The following is an 18,916-nucleotide window of genomic DNA, read 5'->3' on the forward strand; positions in this document are numbered from 1 at the left end:
TATTTCTATGCTACACTGCAAAGTTTACGACGTTGATGCTGTTGTGCTATAATTGCTAATGTCAATTATGTGCCAATTCGAACTCGTTCAAGTCACCGGCCGGGAAGTTACAGTGACAACGTCATGGATTTCTACGACAGTGGCTCATTTACGAACTAAACAAGTTGCGTGGCTATCTCAGTCTACTTATTCTATGAACTGTGGAGAGGAAATTCATCTACGTGGTGCGGATACGGCGCTAAAGCGTCTGTGACACTAATGGCGATAGATGAATACAGTTATAAATTTATCTAAAGCACGAGAACACAGGTTGGTCGACATGGATGTTCTCTCTATGTTATTGAATTTGACCTAAGGATGTAAAAAACGACCCCGCAGAGCTTTAACAACACTAGAGGACCTTGGTGAAAGCCTAGATGGACTGACTATTTGAATGTTGTGCTAGCAATCACCGCCATGGCATCTACTAAAATCCAAGCTAAAACAAAAGCCGAATCTAATGTTCTCCCACTCTGACCATTGACTGTATAAAATGCAAACATTTCTATCATATTCTATATTCTTCCGGAAGCCAACGTCTACTCTCCACATACACAATGTTCAGACTGACCATCATTCTCACCTGCCTGGCAGCTCTCCTCCAAACCTCCATGGTGGCCTCTGCTCCCATTCCTGGTAACAATCTTATCTGTAAAACATACAACCGCTTTCCCTTTCACTGATGCTCCTCTGATATGACGTAGATGAGTCAACGGGGGAGACAGACGCCATCCTTCCAGGATACGGTGACCATTTCTACGGCGATTTCGGTGGCCGAATTCGATATCCCCAGCTTAAGGGAGGAATTGAGCACACTGGCCTAGCCAACCTTGCAGATAATGTTGGAGATGCCCTGGCTTCTGTGGGTGCTGGCCTTGGAGGTCTGCTGTAAAATTTCAGCGTAATTGGCATCCTTGTACTATCAGTAACATCGTGAGCCCTTTTATTCTGAGGATTTCTGATGTAACTTAACGGATGGCTGGTTAAAAATCTTGGGCTTTATATAGTAATCGCCATATCTGTATGCACTATTCAATCGCAATGTAATGCATATAGCTGTTGGTGTTAGACATAACTTGACTATTAGAGCGGCCAATGATGAAAGGCCAATGAGGGATAAGAGTGAATGGATCCTGATAATCTTGAACATATATTAAATGATGATATCAAGTTAATTGTGGCAATACTGTATGATAATACACCCGCCAGCTCGTAAAAGTCACAGACATCACGATTTGAGCACTCCATACTCAACAGGTGTCTATCAACCTATTTTTTGGCCACGGCTCTTGCACATCTGCCCAGTCAGTAAGGTTGGCGTTTGTATACGCTCGTTGGAAGCTATGCAAAAGCAGATTTAGGTACTGAGGAGCGATTGTAGTTCTACCATAAACCACTCACGTTTCAATGTACTTCGCTGTGGGGAAGTCTTTGGGGTCACATCCGACGTTCAATGAATCGGCTGGCTGGTACACTCTGATATAATCGATACTCATGGTGGCAGGGAATATCAGGTTATCAAAGTCGACTGTCCCAAACCCAAGGGAGAGACCAAGATTGGCAATGATGTACTAGTTTTGTAAGAACAAGATAAATATCCTCCGACAAACGATCACAGTGATGATGACAAACCATTGGCTCTGAAGAGATCGGACGTTGGCTGATCTCGCTCTCCGTGTTTGCACCCATCGCAGGTCCTTTGAGCGTCCAGGATAGCTGTCCAGAACTGACCCAAGTGATGTACCCGTCGTCAAACCTGCAGCAGGATGATTTAAAAAAACAAACCTATTTATAATCATGTGTTCCAGAAAGACGCACCCAGGTTTGTACTCGAAACCATACACTGATGAACATTGAGACCCAAGTTCGTAACATTCTTGGCTTGTCGTTGCTAATCCACTTGTAGTTTGCTGGAAAGCTCCTGCGGTACAAACGGATTGAACATGAAAACATAGGTTCAAATGGTATCGCTTGACAAACCTCCGATGAAGGTATTCTTGATGGTGTCGACGTTCTGAATAATTATGTTGTCTGTGGAATTGCTCACGATATATCCAGCCTAAAACAGACACGGAATGTACGATTTGGGATATTGAAATAAAATTCTGGTCAATTCCGCTCACGTCAAATGGAGCCCATTGTGCAGACAAAGATGCCTGAAAGAATTTCTGCTCAACACCAGACTAGAGTAAAGCTTCTGATACACGCGCACCTGACCGACACCATTATTGACTATAGCTTCCAGTACATCGATTTCGGGAGAGGAGCGACCAACAAAAGTGCCGTCTGGCCGAATGGGTCCAGGGTGAGCCTCTCCAGGACACGTACAAGCAGCTTTCGAGCACATGTAAGATATTGTACTTAGATAGAGTGTATGAAATGCTCCTACAGAGTTTTTGTCCAGGTAGCAAAGACTAATTAAACGATTATTCCCTATCTCGTGAAATGATAGTATACCAAGTACACACCAATTGTCCGTTGTAGTTTGGATCTCCGCCAATAATAGCTGCAGCTGGTGTTGTTATGTCAGGTGAGGAGGAAAGAGATGGTGGGTACGTCTGATTTGCAAGAGTGCCGACATCGCAGGAGTCGTAAGTGTAAGGCCACTGAAAATTAAAAACCCATTTTAGACAAGAGAATGTGCGAGTATTTGGCCCGAAACCTACTACTCCGTCTAAACTGCCTCCGAACCCTGCCCGGCCTACAGTTAGGGGTTAGAACTGAATGTTTCCGGTATAGCACGGGAGGTCGGATACCTAGATTTCCCATAGTCCATCTGCTCACGTCAAAAAAGTGAATATGAAGCACGTCAAATTACTTACAGTGCAGGCCAAAGACCGCTAGACAGCCGACAGCTTAGCTTGTGAAATAGAATGCAAGGAAAATCAAAAGAGTTACCTGACATTGTTTGATCCAGGAAGAATAATTCCAGCTTGTAGCTTAATAAGTAAACCTGTGTGAGTGAAAATAATTAATAGAAATACCTTCAATAATGCCTCCAGTGAAACAGAACTTATTCCTAAATCACGCTGTCAGACGCCAACTCACCATGACATAGACAAGAGCACCACGCACCATGATTGGATCTTTTAGTTCCATAGTATGAGTATACATGAATGAAAGAATGCTATAGCGCGTACCATGCCCGACCGATATTGTAGGTTGTGATTGTCAGCGATGTCGTCGACTTTATCGATTCTCAGTCGAAGGTACCCATCGGATGTTGTGGCTGATGAGATATCAGCCAAAATGAGTAAATGCAGTATATTGGACTGACCTTGCATAGGATCATACCATTCAAGGTCGACCTAAGGCTGACGTCAACAAGAAATAGAACATATTAGAGAAAGAGGACTCACAGTTCCCCAATAATGAAGGTCAACTGCTTCCCAATAGGGGTCGTCGCCTGGGTAAAAGGTTCGTCCATCGGTATTGAACTCGTCAGAAAACACCAAAACCATGTCTTGTGTGGGGTCCTGGTATGAAGGCCTCGTATACGCTTCTCTAGGGGTGTCTTTGTCGATGAGACCCCCGTTACTAGAGATCTCAGGGACCTGCCCTGATGCGTTGATCCCTCCAAGGTTGAAACCACCCTGGAAAGATTGACTCTGGCGTAAATAATGCGAAACTACTGGATAAGCAACACTGGGTGTTCAAAAAGTTGGTTTTATAAGCAAAAAATTATAATTATATATCAAAATATACGCACAAAAGAGCGAAGCATCCGATCAAAAGAAGCATGAGACAGCCAATGTTAACGAGAGCCCTCATGGTCAGAATCTTCGAAGGCTCCAACTGGGCTCTCGGGTCGTGTAGATCATCGTCGGCTTCTCTAGAGTAAAGGGAGATCCCCCACTCCTCAGGAGACGGTCCTAGTGAGTACTGAACGAACTGTTAACCTCCTGGCTTGGTTGATCTAATATATGCCGCCTTTTTACCTTCTCTGCCATGGTGCCCTGATATAAAAATGAGGACTTGCGCCAATAAAGAAGACTTAAAACTTACGTGCAAACTTCCATGCAGGGAACTTCTCTTCGACTTCATTGATGGGCCTCTTCCTAGCCCTTGCTCGACTGGTGAGATTAGATTTGACCTGGAAGCCGTTGACGATGCTGTAAGTCTGCGCCCGTTGTACAAAGACATATTGAAGAAACAAAAAAATGAATGTGGATAAAATACAGGTTAAAACGAAGAAAAGCAAGAAAATGACGACGTCCAGCGAAACAGTCAGACAAGGGAGGCGACAAGAGCAGGTGAAGGAAGGAACAGCAGTGAGATGATCGAGGCTAAAATTAACTACATTCCCATGGTGCTAATTGGAGACGTAGATCATGATATCAATCATTTCTGTTGTTACGCCTGTTCAACTGGGTATAGCAATGAACACCACTGCAAGGAAGACCTCAGAAATGCTGGCAAAAGAGACTGCAGCTACTATACCTCACACTCGATTCCCGCGAAACTTCATGCACTAGTGACTAGAACATGTAATAATCTCTCCATGTTTTAATTGAATATCTAAAAGTACCATCGATCTATATTTACCGGACGTTTACCTGACTCTGACAATCAATCAAATTGACTACACAACTATCAAAGGACTATCCAAAATACCTTGAATGTCTCCTGATGAATATACGTGTGTAATTGGATTGAACCTTTAGTTCGAGCTTGTACTTTTTATTGACTTGGTCAAACCTCAACACAGTTGGTTAGTCTGCCACTTGATACCCTATTCAAGTTACTTACCTACGTTGCATCATTGGAGTGGTCGTGTTCTAAGAGCTCCCAGTGATACTCCACCTAGATTCAATTAAGGCTGGCAGTGGCGACCGGAAATGTTGCAGAAGCCAGAGATAACAACTTGAATTGTGCCGTGGCCTTGCCATTAAGAGGGCCTAAGCGCTAGCTTTAGATGCTGGAGCACGCAGAAGAACTGAAATATAATAGAGTCAAAATCGGAGAGTCGGAAGTCAATTACTTAGTAGTCGAGTGGAGTATCATAATACTACTACGAATGTGCGTGCATTACTCATCTGGTTTCATGAACATGGCCTACTGATGCGGCTTATAGATTCCTTTTGGCGGTATTGTAAGTAAGTAGCATTCATAAAGATGGCCATACATGTTCAAGCCTCAGGACTCCCCATCGGTCACAAGCACAGCTATTAAATATGAAATATGACAATACAATTTTTATTTTGCGACTTTTTTGATGCCCATGCTACTGCAGCCGCATGATCCCACTCAATGCCCACAGTGGGTAAGTGGGCAGGTCTTGTCAGTGAACTTGAAAATAACAGGCTTCCGGTCGGCGAAGTTAACATAGGTCCGAAAGACATGCCAAGGAAGCATGATATGCCACCCTCGGTCGCTAGAATGCTACTATAAATAAATACAACTCACCAAGAAACGGATCTATATTAAGCAAATTGCTGAGGCGCAAAAGAGTAGAAAAAGAGATCCATTTTGTCCTGAGGCTGACTTGGCGAGTTGGCACCTGATACACGTGATTGTTAACCGTGTTTACTTGTGGGAATTCTCGTGGCTCCGTCTTTCTTTCAACAACCACATCCTCCAACAGTCGTTGCTCGATTCCCCTTCAACCTCGTCAATTAAATGGCTCCCATTCACCTGGTGCTATCTTCAAATGATTGACTGATCACGGTCCAAAGAAGGAGACCCTTGCGCCCTTGGACAGGAACACGTTTTCGAAAGCCGTAGACACACCCACATACCCGGTGACCGGTTCTCATCCAAACTTTTGAAATGGCTGAGAAAAATCGGTAATTTGGAGGGTAGAAACACCCAATTCCGGCAGTAGAACTTGCCTAACGTTTCAACTGATCAGTGGTGTGTGTCTCTTTCAACGCATAAAATGCTCCATTTTATCGGTATCCGCCCACGCTCAGACCCAATATCACGGTTTCTATTGCTTTCGTGCGAGCATCTTTTCTTATATGGTCCCGTAATTAATTTTTTTTCTCTCCTGCCAGGACCCGGTTCTGAGCTTATGTGCTTTGTTGATAGCCTTCACGCGTGGCAGGCGTCTCTTTTGCTGCGCTTCGCTTCGCCTCCGAAGTCAGTTATAGCTCAAAGCTCGATATCTGCGAGAAGGTACTAGAATTGCTCATCGATTGGCTCTACTTTCTTCTCTTTCCCTCATGTGGAAGCTCCCGGACCCAGCGTTCTCGAATTTGAGGATAGGATTTCCGACGCGTTATAAAGACTCTGTTATTACTTCAAGCCTCGATGGTGACCAAGATGGATATAACATTACCTATTTAATGGCGCCTTGGACGTCGTTCTTTGTCTATTTTTATCTCTTTCGACGCTTGGCGCTGTAACACTTAAAATAAATGCGCCGGGCGGAATAAGGCCATGGGAATCACTTTGTCATGTCTCCTACAAAGGTCAATCTTTCCAAACCGCAGCCTCCGCAGTTCACTTGGAATTTCTTAGCCTGTCATTTTCTACTGGCGACATTTGGTGGATTTGTTGCGATCTCCTATCCTCTTGATCGCGTGGAATGGTGCCAAGGCACAAGTTTGCAGACAACTTTCTGTGTCGTTTCTGGGTGTTTATACTTCTCAGAAACCTCCTGTCCCGTCCGATGCATTCACATTGTCGACTCTTGTGTACCTTCAGATTACAAAACTTCCTAGGCTGTCATACTCGGACCATGGTTATCTATTATATGAAATTGCACACTGCGGATGACTCTTGGAATACGGGGTTTTCCTCTTATTCACAGTGTTTCCTCGTCTTTGTCGCCTTGGCGAGCTATTTACAACTTTTCTTTTTCAAAGCTGTGGGCGCAACATGGAGTAGGCACCCCTGATGCCAAGATCAATCGTTCTTTCCTCAACATTCGGTGAGCAGTCAAATGGAGCGCTCTGAAAATACCTCAGAGTATCTCACCGCATTCAACAATGAGGTATAAAGAGCCTCGTTTTTTCTCCATGATTTCTTCAGCCTCATACACTTGAACTCGAAGCTTTACAAACCGCGCTAACAACTCAAAGCCTATTCCAACATGCACTTCAACAAGAGCTTTGTTGCTTTCATTTTTGCCGCTATCTTGTCGGCTCATGCCATTCCGGTGCGGATAGTTGTCTTTTCCTTTGCAAATAAACCCTTACTGATTGGTAAACCTTTGTAAATCAGGTTGTACCAGCTGGTGCAGAGTTGGTTTCCCGCAATGCAGTCGTAGCGAGCAAGCCAATTCAATTTGAGGCTCGCCGCCATGGTGATTCGCATGAACGCGGACGTACCCCAAACAGTCGTGGCCTGGAGGCACGCCGCCACGGCGATTCTCGTCATAGCACACCTAACAGCCGTGGCTTAGAGGCCCGCCGCCACGGTGATTCTCGCCACAGCACTCCCAACAGCCGTGGTCTCGAGGCCCGCCGCCACGGTGACTCTCGTCAGCGCACCCCTAACAGCCGTGGCCTTGAGGCTCGCCGCCACGGTGACTCGCACGAACGCGGCCGCACTCCCAATAGCCGCGGTCTTGAGGCCCGCCGTCACGGAGATTCTCGTCAACGAACCCCCAACAGCCGCGGCCTTGAGGCTCGCCGCCACGGTGACTCGCACGAGCGTGGTCGCACCCCTAACAGCCGTGGCTTAGAGGCCCGCCGCCACGGCGACTCTCGTCAGCGCACTCCCAACAGCCGTGGTCTTGAGGCCCGCCGCCACGGCGATTCTCGTCAACGCACTCCCAACAGCCGTGGTCTTGAGGCTCGCCGCCACGGTGACTCGCACGAGCGTGGTCGCACCCCCAACAGCCGTGGTCTCGAGGCCCGCCGCCACGGTGACTCTCGTCAGCGCACCCCTAACAGCCGTGGCCTTGAGGCTCGCCGCCACGGTGACTCGCACGAACGCGGCCGCACTCCCAATAGCCGCGGTCTTGAGGCCCGCCGTCACGGAGATTCTCGTCAACGAACCCCCAACAGCCGTGGCCTTGAGGCTCGCCGCCACGGTGACTCGCACGAACGCGGCCGCACCCCCAACAGCCGTGGTCTCGAGGCCCGCCGCCACGGCGATTCTCGTCAGCGAACCCCCAACAGTCGTGGCTTGGAAGCTCGCCGCCACGGAGACTCTCGTCAGCGCACTCCCAACAGCCGTGGTCTTGAGGCCCGCCGCCACGGCGATTCTCGTCAACGCACTCCCAACAGCCGTGGTCTTGAGGCTCGCCGCCACGGTGACTCGCACGAGCGTGGTCGCACCCCCAACAGCCGTGGTCTCGAGGCCCGCCGCCACGGCGATTCTCGTCAGCGAACCCCCAACAGTCGTGGCTTGGAAGCTCGCCGCCACGGAGACTCTCGTCAACGCACTCCCAACAGCCGTGGTCTTGAGGCCCGCCGCCACGGAGACTCTCGTCAACGCACTCCCAACAGCCGTGGTCTTGAGGCCCGCCGCCACGGCGATTCTCGTCAGCGAACCCCCAACAGTCGTGGCTTAGAAGCTCGCCGCCACGGTGACTCGCACGAACGTGGACGTACCCCAAACAGCCGACGTGGCTTGGAAGCCCGCCGCCACGGTGATTCTCGTCAACGCACCCCCAACAGCCGACGTGGTCTCGAGGCTCGCCGCCACGGTGACTCTCATGAGCGTGGACGTACCCCCAACAGCCGACGTGGTCTCGAGGCTCGCCGCCACGGTGACTCTCATGAGCGTGGACGTACCCCAAACAGCCGACGTGGTCTCGAGGCTCGCCGCCACGGTGACTCGCATGAGCGTGGTCGCACCCCAAACAGCCGTGGTCTTGAGGCCCGCCGCCACGGAGACTCTCGTCAACGCACCCCAAACAGCCGTGGACTCGAAGCCCGCCGCCACGGTGACTCTCATGAGCGTGGACGCACCCCAAACAGCCGACGTGGCTTGGAAGCTCGCCGCCACGGTGATTCTCGTCAACGCACTCCCAACAGCCGTGGCTTGGAGGCTCGTCGACACAACTCTGGCTCTCGTCACAGGCGATCCATCTAATTTTACCGGACACCGCATCTTCATCGGCCATCTCGTCTCCCCAGGTTTCTTGTTTTCTGTCTTCTCATCTCTCCTCGTCTTTTTAAAATTTGATATGAACGCTCTTCATGAACTCACAATCGTCCAATAAATCGCTACTTTCTCAAGTAGTTGTGCCTCTGGTTTCGTAAAATTGTCGTACAAAATGTATTGTCGGATATTATCTGAAACGAATTGATGTGTTGTTCTGCTGCCTATTACTCTGTATTCCATCCTTGTTTAAACGGTCTTGGAGCGAACGACCTGAGGGGTTGTCGTGGACTCAGTGACCTAGCCACATATGAAACTAAGTCAAGTTATCGTTTTCATATCATAACCTAGAGATTTCGATATTCCATTACAAAGCCACATTCGTTCGCTATTTAGGACAAAACCCTGTTCCGCGACGATTCAAGAATACTTTAAACTATTCGTTTCCCGCCTTAAGTATACTTTCGATAAAATTTGCTAGCTATTCGAGGAGATTTACCTTTCAGGTCGCCGTCCTTGATTAGTGCCGCCCCTAAAACAAATTAACATGATGTCAATTACAACTGAAGGTCAGATTTTAACGGGTGTTCTCACCTTTTTCTCCGACGAAGTATGCGGTAGCTTTTATAAGGATGTATAAGCACGTAACCTCAAAACTTGAAAATTGATGATCCTCACCTTGAGTGTGCGCTGCAATCTGAAGAGGAAGCACGGATAGATCAACTACACGTAGGTTTTTGGTCCCATACACCTAAATATAACTGTTTAGAACTAGCACTATAAACGAGATAAATTGTATGCACCTTGAGGTTGTAATCTACCACGCCTTCTTTCTCTCGAGGAAGCATCGAGCAACTCCCGGTTGTGTCTGTAAGTTGTTAGACGCAACTGAAGAGATTCAGGGGAAAGCACAAGCGGGAACTCACGCCAGATGGTCGCGATGCAGTTTTTCACATATTCTAGAAAGAATTTTGATATCAGGAGGCCAAGTACCAGTGTATTCCCAAGTCAAGTTTTTACCTTTGATTTCATTGTCTGTCTTGAGGTGTTCACCGGGGTCGGTCTCACGAATAATGCCTGATTTCCATGGCTCTGTATCAGCAAGGCTCTTGATAAACTTCACATGCTGTGCAAGAACTTCCAGATCTTAAATACAAGATTGATACGTCAGCTTTCAACCAAATTATACCCCAGTCTTACCGGTTTCGCTTTCAAGGTAGTGTGGGTCAATCGTTGGGTTGAGGAGAGGGTCACTGCTTTGGATATGCTGCGTTGTTTATTCATTACGATAAATCATTTACTAAAGACATTGAAAAGAACGCACGATAGTCCCTCTAGACATTGGGTGGTTCAAAATTCCTACCAAGGTAGTGTATAGCTTTCCCGGTTCAGGAGCAACTTCGAAATATTCAGTGCCGCAAGCCAACTTTGCCACAGTAAAAGCACCTACCAGCCCTGGAAGCAAAAAAGGGCATAACGACAATTTCGCAATCTGGAACTTTCTCATCTTTGAGGATATCTAACTGAATGTCCAGTTGCTCTTTGATGCCAGGCCTAAGCGTTCCGCTCTTTTCGAGAGCTTTGACTTCCTCTTCAGCTTGTGAGATAATTCTCAAGGCTTCGGAGCGATCAATCGCCGTCAATGGGAAGTACGCAAACGAGGTCAGTCCTTTGCGGAATGCGCCTTTCCCTAAAGCACTGTAAAATGAATTCTCGAAGGTCAGGCAACATTTTTGATATGAAATTAAGTAGACATTTAACTGGAGTTCAATTTGCTTGGCTGCGTACTCTGGGTCTCTGAGGAAGTCCAACGTTTCGTGGGGTATCTTTGGATCGAGTTCGAAGGTAACAGGACAGCCGTAATGTTCCTGAACATTCTCACCGACACCGGGGAGGCTAATCTCTACCTTAATTCCCAACGGTTCCAATATATCTGGATTTCCGATGCCAGACAGCTCTAGGATCTGTGGAGACTTGATGGATCTATTCAAAAGTAAGCATAATATTAACATTCTTGAAAACCTACTAAACGTTACCCGGCGCTTAGGATCACCTCTTTGTCGACCATAACTTTGTGTTTAGTTCCATCATGTATGAACTCTACTCCATTAACAATACGATCATCATTTCCTTCACTCTCATTGAGAAGCACTTTAGAGACATAAGCTCCTGTCAATACCTAAAAGGAAATATGAGTGTGACTCGCTCTGTAGTTTTAATGATTACCAAAAATTGCCTACGCTGAGGTTCTCCCTCTTCAAATTGGGAACGAGATACGTATTGGCAGAGTATGAACGGGTCCAAGTTCTTGGATCGATACTAGAGGATGCAATCCAGGTCCCGGTCATCTTGGTTGATCTATATAAATGTCTGGATTTGAAAGAAAGATTATTCAAGCTTACATCGCCATCGTAAGGATCGTCAACCTCTTTTAGCCCTTTATTCACCATTGTCTCCTGGAAAAGCTCATCCAAAGTGTGCACACTATGAGATATAGCTACTTGAATTGGACCGGTTGTGCCTCGATGCTCGACAATGAATTTGTGTGGATACAAATCAGTCTGCTCCTTAGTCGGCGGATGGAAGCTGGAAGTTGCCATCTAAACGAAAGACGAGGTTGAAACCTGATGTAGTGATAACTCACGTCTCGGATCTCTTAGAGTATTTCTCGTATTCAGCCCAGTTCCATCCTCGATTTCCTAGCTTCTCGTATGCATTAATATCCTCCGCGGGTGGTTTTATCCATGCAAAAAAGTTCATGCCAGAACTGCCACCTGTGTTTCAAATTTTCAGTCGGAGATTTAATCACAGGTCTTGTCACACCGTTTACTTACCTAAACCTTTTCCTCTTTGCCACATGTGCTCAATATTATTGGCGTGCTTCTGCTTTACTACAGGAAATGCCCAGTCATACTGTATCGGAATTCGTGAGTGCCTTCTAAAAAGGTCGTCCTAGTTAACAGCACTTACCTTAGGATTTCCGAAGGTCCTCAAAAATTGGGCTGGAACTTCAATCAAGGGATCATTGAGATTTTCCTCTCCCGCTTCTAGTACGAGGACCTTTACGGAGGGATCTTCTGAGAGACGAGCTGCAACAGTGAGTCCGGCAGTCTATGTTGAAGGTGTGAGTAATTTGCCGCCCATAAGTTAAACGAGGTAAACGTACTCCTCCTCCTATCACGACGTAATCAAAAGGACTCTTGACTGTCTCTTCGACGTTGACGATTGGCATTATGGACTTCAAGCACAAGTTTCTAGCTGCACAGCTAAAGAAAAGTTCTGGTTTGATGCATCGTCTATCCTATCCTTGAACGTATATATATTGAAAAGATGCGCTCGAGGTCGTATTATAAAAGGGCTCTCCGGTTACTTCGGTTGAATGATGATCAATGCCCACAAGGTTGTCTTTCTTTGGATCATTAAGATCCAACGATCCTTATCGACATCTTCGAGACTCTGAACACCTTTGGTTAAGCTGCTTTTATCGCCTGGGGAAACCTAAGCAACTGTTCGTGAGTGAATTGACTGTCTGTTCTCTGTGGTGACAGCGATGACAATTTGCTCACTGTGAATGAAACAATCAATCTATGTTTAGTTACTATAGTGTATAATTCTCGTTCAGGGATGTGGCTGTATACACGAGTGGTTTGATGACAGTCGAGGCATAGTTTTGCGTTTTCTTTCGACATAAACCAAGGGCAGTATCGTGGCAAAGCAGTGTCGTCGTCCGATCATGTAGTTGGCGGCGGCTGCGCTAAGACATCACTGGAAGTAGCAGTAGATTCGTAGACACGGTAGGTATGCCATTGTGGAAAGAGTGACTCTCCAGAGGGTCAACACGGATCGAAAGGTGCCGACGGAGGCGTGTGATTTTATTGCTCTAAAAGTAGAAAACAATCTAATCACCACGGTCGGTATCATTTGTAGGTGATGACACTCAAAGCCAAGCAAGCGAAAAGTAGGCGCTGGCGCTGATTTCTGCAGTGGTTTATTGTGCGGAGGTTGAATGAGATATGCACATGCTCTGAAGCTCCCCCAGTCACCACAGAGCTACTGTCCAGGGAATTGACACTTCCACACACTTACCTGAGTTGAACTTTTCTTATCGTTTGATTCGTTTTGGAACTAACCTGTGTGATTCACCATCATCTGATGCATCAAGCCGAGTATCTGTGTTGTATCAGCATCTCCAGGCTAGTTCCCTTCTTCGCACCTATGTATTCTTAGTCGATTCCCGATATAGCCGCCAGCTGACTTCGGAGTGAAGAACGTTTCTTCACATGGCATACAAAACATGCGGATATGCATCAGTCAAAATCTGACAGGAGTATTTTTGGAGGTTTGATACGGCAGTAAATACCTAACGGTCTAGCCTAAGGGTGATATCTTCTCATGCTCACCAAAAATGGCTGGTCGCAATGTTATCCTGCGCTGCGTAAGTGAAGGACAAGCAACCGCTGCATACAACTGATGTATCATTTCTTGTTTCCTGTTTTAAACGTATGTACTTAACTAAGAGTTAAACCTTCATCTTCGAATGGCTGGCTATCGAAGCGGTCTGTATACCCGCTCAATCCTCCCACCTATCGGTGTTATCGATTGTGCCGATTTGTGATAACCTGCACCGTCACGTATAACCTTCACCGCATCTGAATGAGCAAAGTCTGAAACACAATAACAGTTACATTTTGTCTCGGCGCCAACTTATCGCCATCGTGGTCACTCAAGCTTCTGGGGTTTCCCGGCAACCTCGTACCAGCGTAATAATTTGGTCCAAATCCGGATCTGGAATAAATGGCACCTGTGCAACCTGCCAAACTCCCTGCCCGATCCGAGCGAGAAGCATCCGCACCTTTTACAGTCCTAAAAGTAAGTCACCGCAAGTTATATTATAAATAATGCTCCAGCAGATTCATACACACAAGTCCGGACCCCTCTTTGACCTCCCTCCACTAAATTTTGTCCGACGTAATTGTACCTTGTGTTCCGATGAACTCAACGGTAGCGGGCACTGGTCCAGAAGTTCTGCAATCACTGGTTGATGGCCTCTGGGATGTTCAAATTACAAGAGTCTGTAGACGTAGGTTTTTGAATAATCTATTTATTAAAGTTTTAGACTCACCCACATCTTTACACTCAGTGAGCGCGATTTGCATCATTCTCTATGACTATGGTGGGTCAAGTGCCATATAGATTTATGAAGACCGTCGTATCTGACCGCTGACTCCTTGCACCATTGCCATTAGCCTTGACGTTCGACGATGAGGCAAGTTTTAGGATGGCCTGTACTTCAGCTGATTTGGTCTAACATTCTTCGATTTTCAGATCAACGTTATGTGGGTGGGTATCCTGACGAGCTAGCATTATCACAGCTCCAAAGGCTGACGCTCATTGTGTGTAGAGGAAGGGGCTGTCCTTGGTCAAAGTCGTCTGGTTCTTGGTATGCTTTTTCTCAAAACCTGGCCAAGTCGCCTTTTTTTTAAATTCATTCATAGAATCGTTATTATGTTATTGTCGCAGCAATGTAAGTTTTTATTTTAAAAGCCATAGTCCAGCATACTCAAGTACTTCGCAGAGTTCCAATTTATGGTAACGGTTTTTGCGCAAGCTTGGTCATGGCCCGATGCTCACGATCAGTGTTTCAGCATTCTTTTCTCCAAACATCACTACTGGAGTAAGTGTCCACGTATCATTGCCTTTCTGTCTGTCTGACCTCCCCTCTGCTAAAGTTGTATGTTCTCTGATTCAAACAATCGCATTGATCACTTAACCCTGTCTTTTTTGACAAATCTAGCTGTAGGTCCTGTTGCTATCTATAAATAGAGTGTACTAATCATCGAATTTTAAGGCATTCGCTTCATGTACTGGCAAGGAATGACAGGCGTCATCGGCGTCATGCTCGCTCAAGGTTAAATTCGACTTTCGTTAACTTCCAACATTCAAATCAAACTGATTGGTTAATTGTGCTAGCTATTTTACAAATACGAATATATGCACTGTATTCCATGAGCAAAAGGCTTTTAAATTTCATGCTGCCAGCCTACGCACTGTCTACAGCGGCTTCTCTGACAGTTTTGATGAAGTCATTCAGTCAGCGTGAGAGTGGTGCGTTTGTTAAATCACTCTGAGCTTCAACGGACACGTTTTTAACATTGTTTTTGTAACAGAACATGCAATCCACGCCGGCGATATCCCTGGAGGCAAATTCTGTATCATTGACGGAGGCCTTCCAAGATATTCATACGCCTACTGGGTAGCCAATTTCTCCTTCGATTGCTTCCTCTGTAGTCTAGCACTCGTGCGAGGCTATAAGTATTACAGAACTAGCGGATCTGGTGCCCGGCTCATTGATATTTTGATTCGCGACTCGCTGTTTTACTTTTTGGTGTACGTGCCCTCCATGTTTGTAAAGCTAATGATGATAACACAAAATTACAGAATTGGCATCATCTACTGTGCTTGCCTTATTGTGTGGATTGTTGATCTGGTATATTCCCCTCATTATCTACGTCTAGTTTAGGGATGCTTATAGACCCTGTAGGCTCGTTTTGATGCCCCTATTGGATTCTCGGTGGCCATCACAGCCTCATTATGCAACCGTTTAGTCTTAAAAGTACACGCAATGAAGGCTGGGCGAGAAGTGACCGATCGATATGCCCAAGTGTAATACCCCCACTGTGTATTGTCAGTGCCAGGCAACCGAACACCAGACAATTGTACTACCTTAGTCCAAACTAGTATACTATGCACATTATACCCGGACTTATTACACACAACCTTAATTTGAGACCTTTATCATTGAACCAAAATTGATATCAGTGAGAAATGTAAATTTTTTTGTAGTCTAATTCGTGAATGACAACATATTCATTGTAATCTGAACGCATTCAAGCGTCCGTGAACGCTGCTTCACTCTGACGTATATGGTGGCAGAAGGGTGTGATAAACCAATGTATTTCATTTATTACCCTCTGTTCGCCTTATTAAAATAAAGGCAGTGTACACATGTGTAAAATATGTAGCCCCTCTAGAGAGCCTGATTAGTGAGGGTTAAATTCTCCCATGATATACCTCGTCGGTAGTCCGCATGGTCTCCCGAGGTGTATTCGATATTTTCATTTCCCTTTCTCATTGAAGCAAGCGACAAGGAATCTTTCAATCAGATTTTTCTTGCATAACAGGTGAATGAATATTTGACCAGTTTGCCCTCCTGGCATCAGCGATTTGTTAACATAGAGGTATCTTAACATTGTGTCAAAGTCAATCGCGGGCAGCGTTCTCAAAATCTACCATGATCTGTCAAACGTCGATATTTCACGCGACGTTATTTAGGTCCTGATTGTTCCAACCCCTAACTTCACTCCCCTTTGATGATACTCGCAGCTAGAAAAGAATTTTACAGACAGCCTACTTTTATCATTTTTGACATGAACATACCTTTTTCTCCGAGGAAGTATGCTGTTGCTGTTGACAAAGCGTAATGTCAAATTTTGACCAAAGAATCTATAAAAATCGATATAGCTTACCTTGCGTATGTGCGGCAATGTGAAGGGGAATGACTGATAAATCTACAACGCGAAGATTTGTCGTTCCGTAGACCTGGACCTACCGTCGGCAAGATGAAAGGATAGAATTGAGATTTATTTTCTCACCTTAAGATTAGCATCAACCACACCCGACTTGCTTCTCGGAAGCATAGAGCAGCCACCAATTGTATCTATTAGACGTGTACTTTTAGCTTATGAAGCACGAAAAAAACAAATTGTACATACGCCAAATGGTCAATACATGCTCTTTCACATACTCTGAAATATAAATACCAGGTCGTGAGTTATCCGCGACGCTGAAAAGCTTGATTTTTCTCACCTCGTATATCCCGATCAGAACTATAGTTTGGCCCTGGGTATACTTCGCGGATAATACCAGATTTCCAAGGCTCGGTATTGGCTAGACTTTTGATAAATTTAATGTGCTGGACAAGGACCTCAAGGTCTACAGAATTTGTTTATTAGCATAGATTACTTTGATAGTCATATGGATATTCACCAGTATTGCTCTCAAGGTAGTGTGGATCAATGATCGGGTAGGCTAGCGGATCGACGCTTTCTGTGTGCTGTAGTGCCGAACGTCACTATGGTTATTGCATTCAAGTTACATAGGATACGGACGATAGTACCCCGAGAGATGGGGTGGTTTAAAATTGCAGTCACAGTCGCGTATCGTGTATTTGGTTCAGGGGTCACTATGTGAATAGCATGATCAACGTAAGATGTCTGTGAGATATTGATTGTACTTGCCCCTCCTAGAAAACAAGCCAGGCAGAACCAAGACCTCACAATCAGGTACATTGTTATCCCGAAGAATAGATAGCTGTAATTTGAGCTGTTCTTCTACACCAGGTCGCAGAGTACCACCATTCACAAGATCTTTCACCTCTTCTTCGGCACCTTTTATCACGGTTGCAGCTTCGTCAGCATTGATATCCACGAGTGGAAAATATGCAAACGAAGTCAGCCCAGTGCGATGGATTCCTTGTCCGAGAGTGCTGTTGGTTCATCAACATAGAATGTACAAGGTTTCCAGTCAAAATAACTCAACTGAAGTTCCTTTGCTTTTTCGGCATACCCTGGCTCCCTGAAGCGATCGATAGTTTCATGGGAAACGTCAGGATTTAACTCATAGGTAACAGAGCATCCGTAGTGTTCTTGAACATTTTCTCCTACTCCGGGAAGGTCAATATTGACATTTATACCCACTTTTTCCAATATCTTAGGGTTTCCAATTCCAGACAACTCTAGAACGTGTGGTGATTTGATTGCTCTTAGACACCAACATCAGCGCATAAAAAATAGGTGGAAGTTTCGTTCATACCCAGCGCTCAATATCACTTCTCGATCTGTATGTACTACATGTGTTTCGCCTTGATAGATGAACTGAACACCGCTGCTTTTGAGTTTCTCATTTGATTTAACCCCGTCGAATAGGATTTTAGAAACATAGGCGCCGGTGAGGATCTTGAATCACATGGAAAAATTAATGTAATTCAGTATTACAGAATACTGTCGTTGAATAACTTTACTTACAGAGAGGTTCTCCCTGTCAAGGTTTGGAACGAGGTATGCAGTCGCGGCAAAAGATCGAGTCCAAGTTTTTGGGTCGATGCTCGACGATGCTATCCATGTTCCATTAATCTGACGGTTTGTATTGCCTGTGAGTACAATTCTGATATCTGGCTCAAAGGTCCTACATCACCGCTGTACGGATCTTTAACATCTTTAAATCCTTTGTTGATCATTGTTTCTTGGAAGAGCTTATCCAAAGTATGTGCTCCATGAGGAATGGCAACTTGAATGGGGCCAGATGTTCCTCGATGTTCAGTGATAGAATTGTCGGGATAGTGATACACCTCAATCTGTTCCTTTGAAGCAGGAAGGAAGCTGTCGATACAGAAGCATTTAGCGAGGAAGTGTTTATGATGTGGATGTCGAAAATTATCCTGTTACATACGTTTCAGACCTCTTGGAATATTTCTCGAATTCAGACCAGTTCCATCCAGGGTTACCAAGTTGCTCAATGGCGTCCATGTCTGCCGCCGGTGGTTTGATCCAGGCATAGAAGTTCATCGCAGAGCTTCCACCTAAAAACCGCTAGAAACCTTGAAACACGCGCATATATTCACACCAAAAACTAACCTAAACCCTTTCCTCTTGACCATATGTGCTTAGAGTTGTTAGCGTGTTTCTGATCGAGTACTGGGAAGGCCCAATCGTACTGTTGGGGTCGGAAACATGAGGGCAGTGACCAGCCTCTGGAGATCATGATCTAACCTGTGGGTTACCGAGTGTCTTCAAAAACTGGCCGGGGATGTTGATAAGTGGAT

At 45.7% G+C, this 18,916-nt stretch overlaps 5 protein-coding genes across 5 annotated transcripts in view; 1 reads left to right on the top strand and 4 right to left on the bottom strand.

Moving 5' to 3' along the window:
• Positions 1-596: 596 nt before the first annotated feature.
• On the top strand, positions 597-931 carry JR316_0010705 (uncharacterized protein; the record flags this gene model as incomplete). Its single annotated transcript, XM_047896370.1, has 2 exons — positions 597-675; positions 744-931. The coding sequence occupies 2 exons, from the start codon at positions 597-599 to the stop codon at positions 929-931; spliced, it is 267 nt and encodes an 88-aa protein (XP_047744415.1).
• A 358-nt stretch (positions 932-1,289) lies between these two features.
• JR316_0010706 (Beta-glucan synthesis-associated protein KRE6) lies at positions 1,290-4,083 on the bottom strand (the record flags this gene model as incomplete). The annotated part of the gene is made up of 21 exons (XM_047896371.1): positions 1,290-1,380; positions 1,441-1,610; positions 1,672-1,795; positions 1,858-1,960; positions 2,020-2,098; positions 2,163-2,195; positions 2,252-2,373; positions 2,429-2,453; positions 2,508-2,645; positions 2,706-2,740; positions 2,796-2,815; positions 2,862-2,879; positions 2,938-2,971; positions 3,024-3,058; positions 3,115-3,125; positions 3,180-3,268; positions 3,317-3,347; positions 3,399-3,684; positions 3,749-3,921; positions 3,978-3,995; positions 4,045-4,083. The coding sequence occupies 21 exons, from the start codon at positions 4,081-4,083 to the stop codon at positions 1,290-1,292; spliced, it is 1,674 nt and encodes a 557-aa protein (XP_047744416.1).
• A 3,582-nt stretch (positions 4,084-7,665) lies between these two features.
• JR316_0010707 (uncharacterized protein) lies at positions 7,666-9,045 on the bottom strand (the record flags this gene model as incomplete). Its single annotated transcript, XM_047896372.1, has 2 exons — positions 7,666-8,498; positions 8,544-9,045. The coding sequence occupies 2 exons, from the start codon at positions 9,043-9,045 to the stop codon at positions 7,666-7,668; spliced, it is 1,335 nt and encodes a 444-aa protein (XP_047744417.1).
• Positions 9,046-9,613: 568 nt separating this feature from the next.
• JR316_0010708 (GMC oxidoreductase family protein Mala s 12) lies at positions 9,614-12,268 on the bottom strand (the record flags this gene model as incomplete). Its single annotated transcript, XM_047896373.1, has 16 exons — positions 9,614-9,657; positions 9,715-9,787; positions 9,840-9,904; positions 9,963-9,995; positions 10,057-10,182; positions 10,237-10,303; positions 10,361-10,434; positions 10,487-10,734; positions 10,798-11,019; positions 11,073-11,215; positions 11,277-11,384; positions 11,439-11,622; positions 11,681-11,810; positions 11,871-11,949; positions 12,007-12,147; positions 12,203-12,268. The coding sequence occupies 16 exons, from the start codon at positions 12,266-12,268 to the stop codon at positions 9,614-9,616; spliced, it is 1,803 nt and encodes a 600-aa protein (XP_047744418.1).
• Positions 12,269-16,393: 4,125 nt separating this feature from the next.
• JR316_0010709 (GMC oxidoreductase family protein Mala s 12) overlaps positions 16,394-18,916 on the bottom strand; it is a gene marked incomplete at both ends in the record, with an annotated part of 2,839 nt that continues 316 nt past the window's right edge. Inside the window, 16 exons of the mRNA XM_047896374.1 lie at positions 16,394-16,419; positions 16,474-16,500; positions 16,563-16,635; positions 16,689-16,753; positions 16,809-16,841; positions 16,903-17,028; positions 17,083-17,149; positions 17,205-17,278; positions 17,373-17,581; positions 17,635-17,856; positions 17,908-18,050; positions 18,120-18,227; positions 18,284-18,473; positions 18,544-18,673; positions 18,729-18,807; positions 18,864-18,890. Coding sequence (XP_047744419.1) covers positions 16,394-16,419; positions 16,474-16,500; positions 16,563-16,635; positions 16,689-16,753; positions 16,809-16,841; positions 16,903-17,028; positions 17,083-17,149; positions 17,205-17,278; positions 17,373-17,581; positions 17,635-17,856; positions 17,908-18,050; positions 18,120-18,227; positions 18,284-18,473; positions 18,544-18,673; positions 18,729-18,807; positions 18,864-18,890 — 1,599 coding nt within the window. The remainder of the gene's footprint in view (positions 16,420-16,473; positions 16,501-16,562; positions 16,636-16,688; positions 16,754-16,808; positions 16,842-16,902; positions 17,029-17,082; positions 17,150-17,204; positions 17,279-17,372; positions 17,582-17,634; positions 17,857-17,907; positions 18,051-18,119; positions 18,228-18,283; positions 18,474-18,543; positions 18,674-18,728; positions 18,808-18,863; positions 18,891-18,916) is intronic.

Source organism: Psilocybe cubensis, chromosome 10 (assembly GCF_017499595.1).
Source record: "Psilocybe cubensis strain MGC-MH-2018 chromosome 10, whole genome shotgun sequence".
In the NCBI taxonomy this organism is placed as follows: Eukaryota; Fungi; Basidiomycota; class Agaricomycetes; order Agaricales; family Agrocybaceae; genus Psilocybe; species Psilocybe cubensis.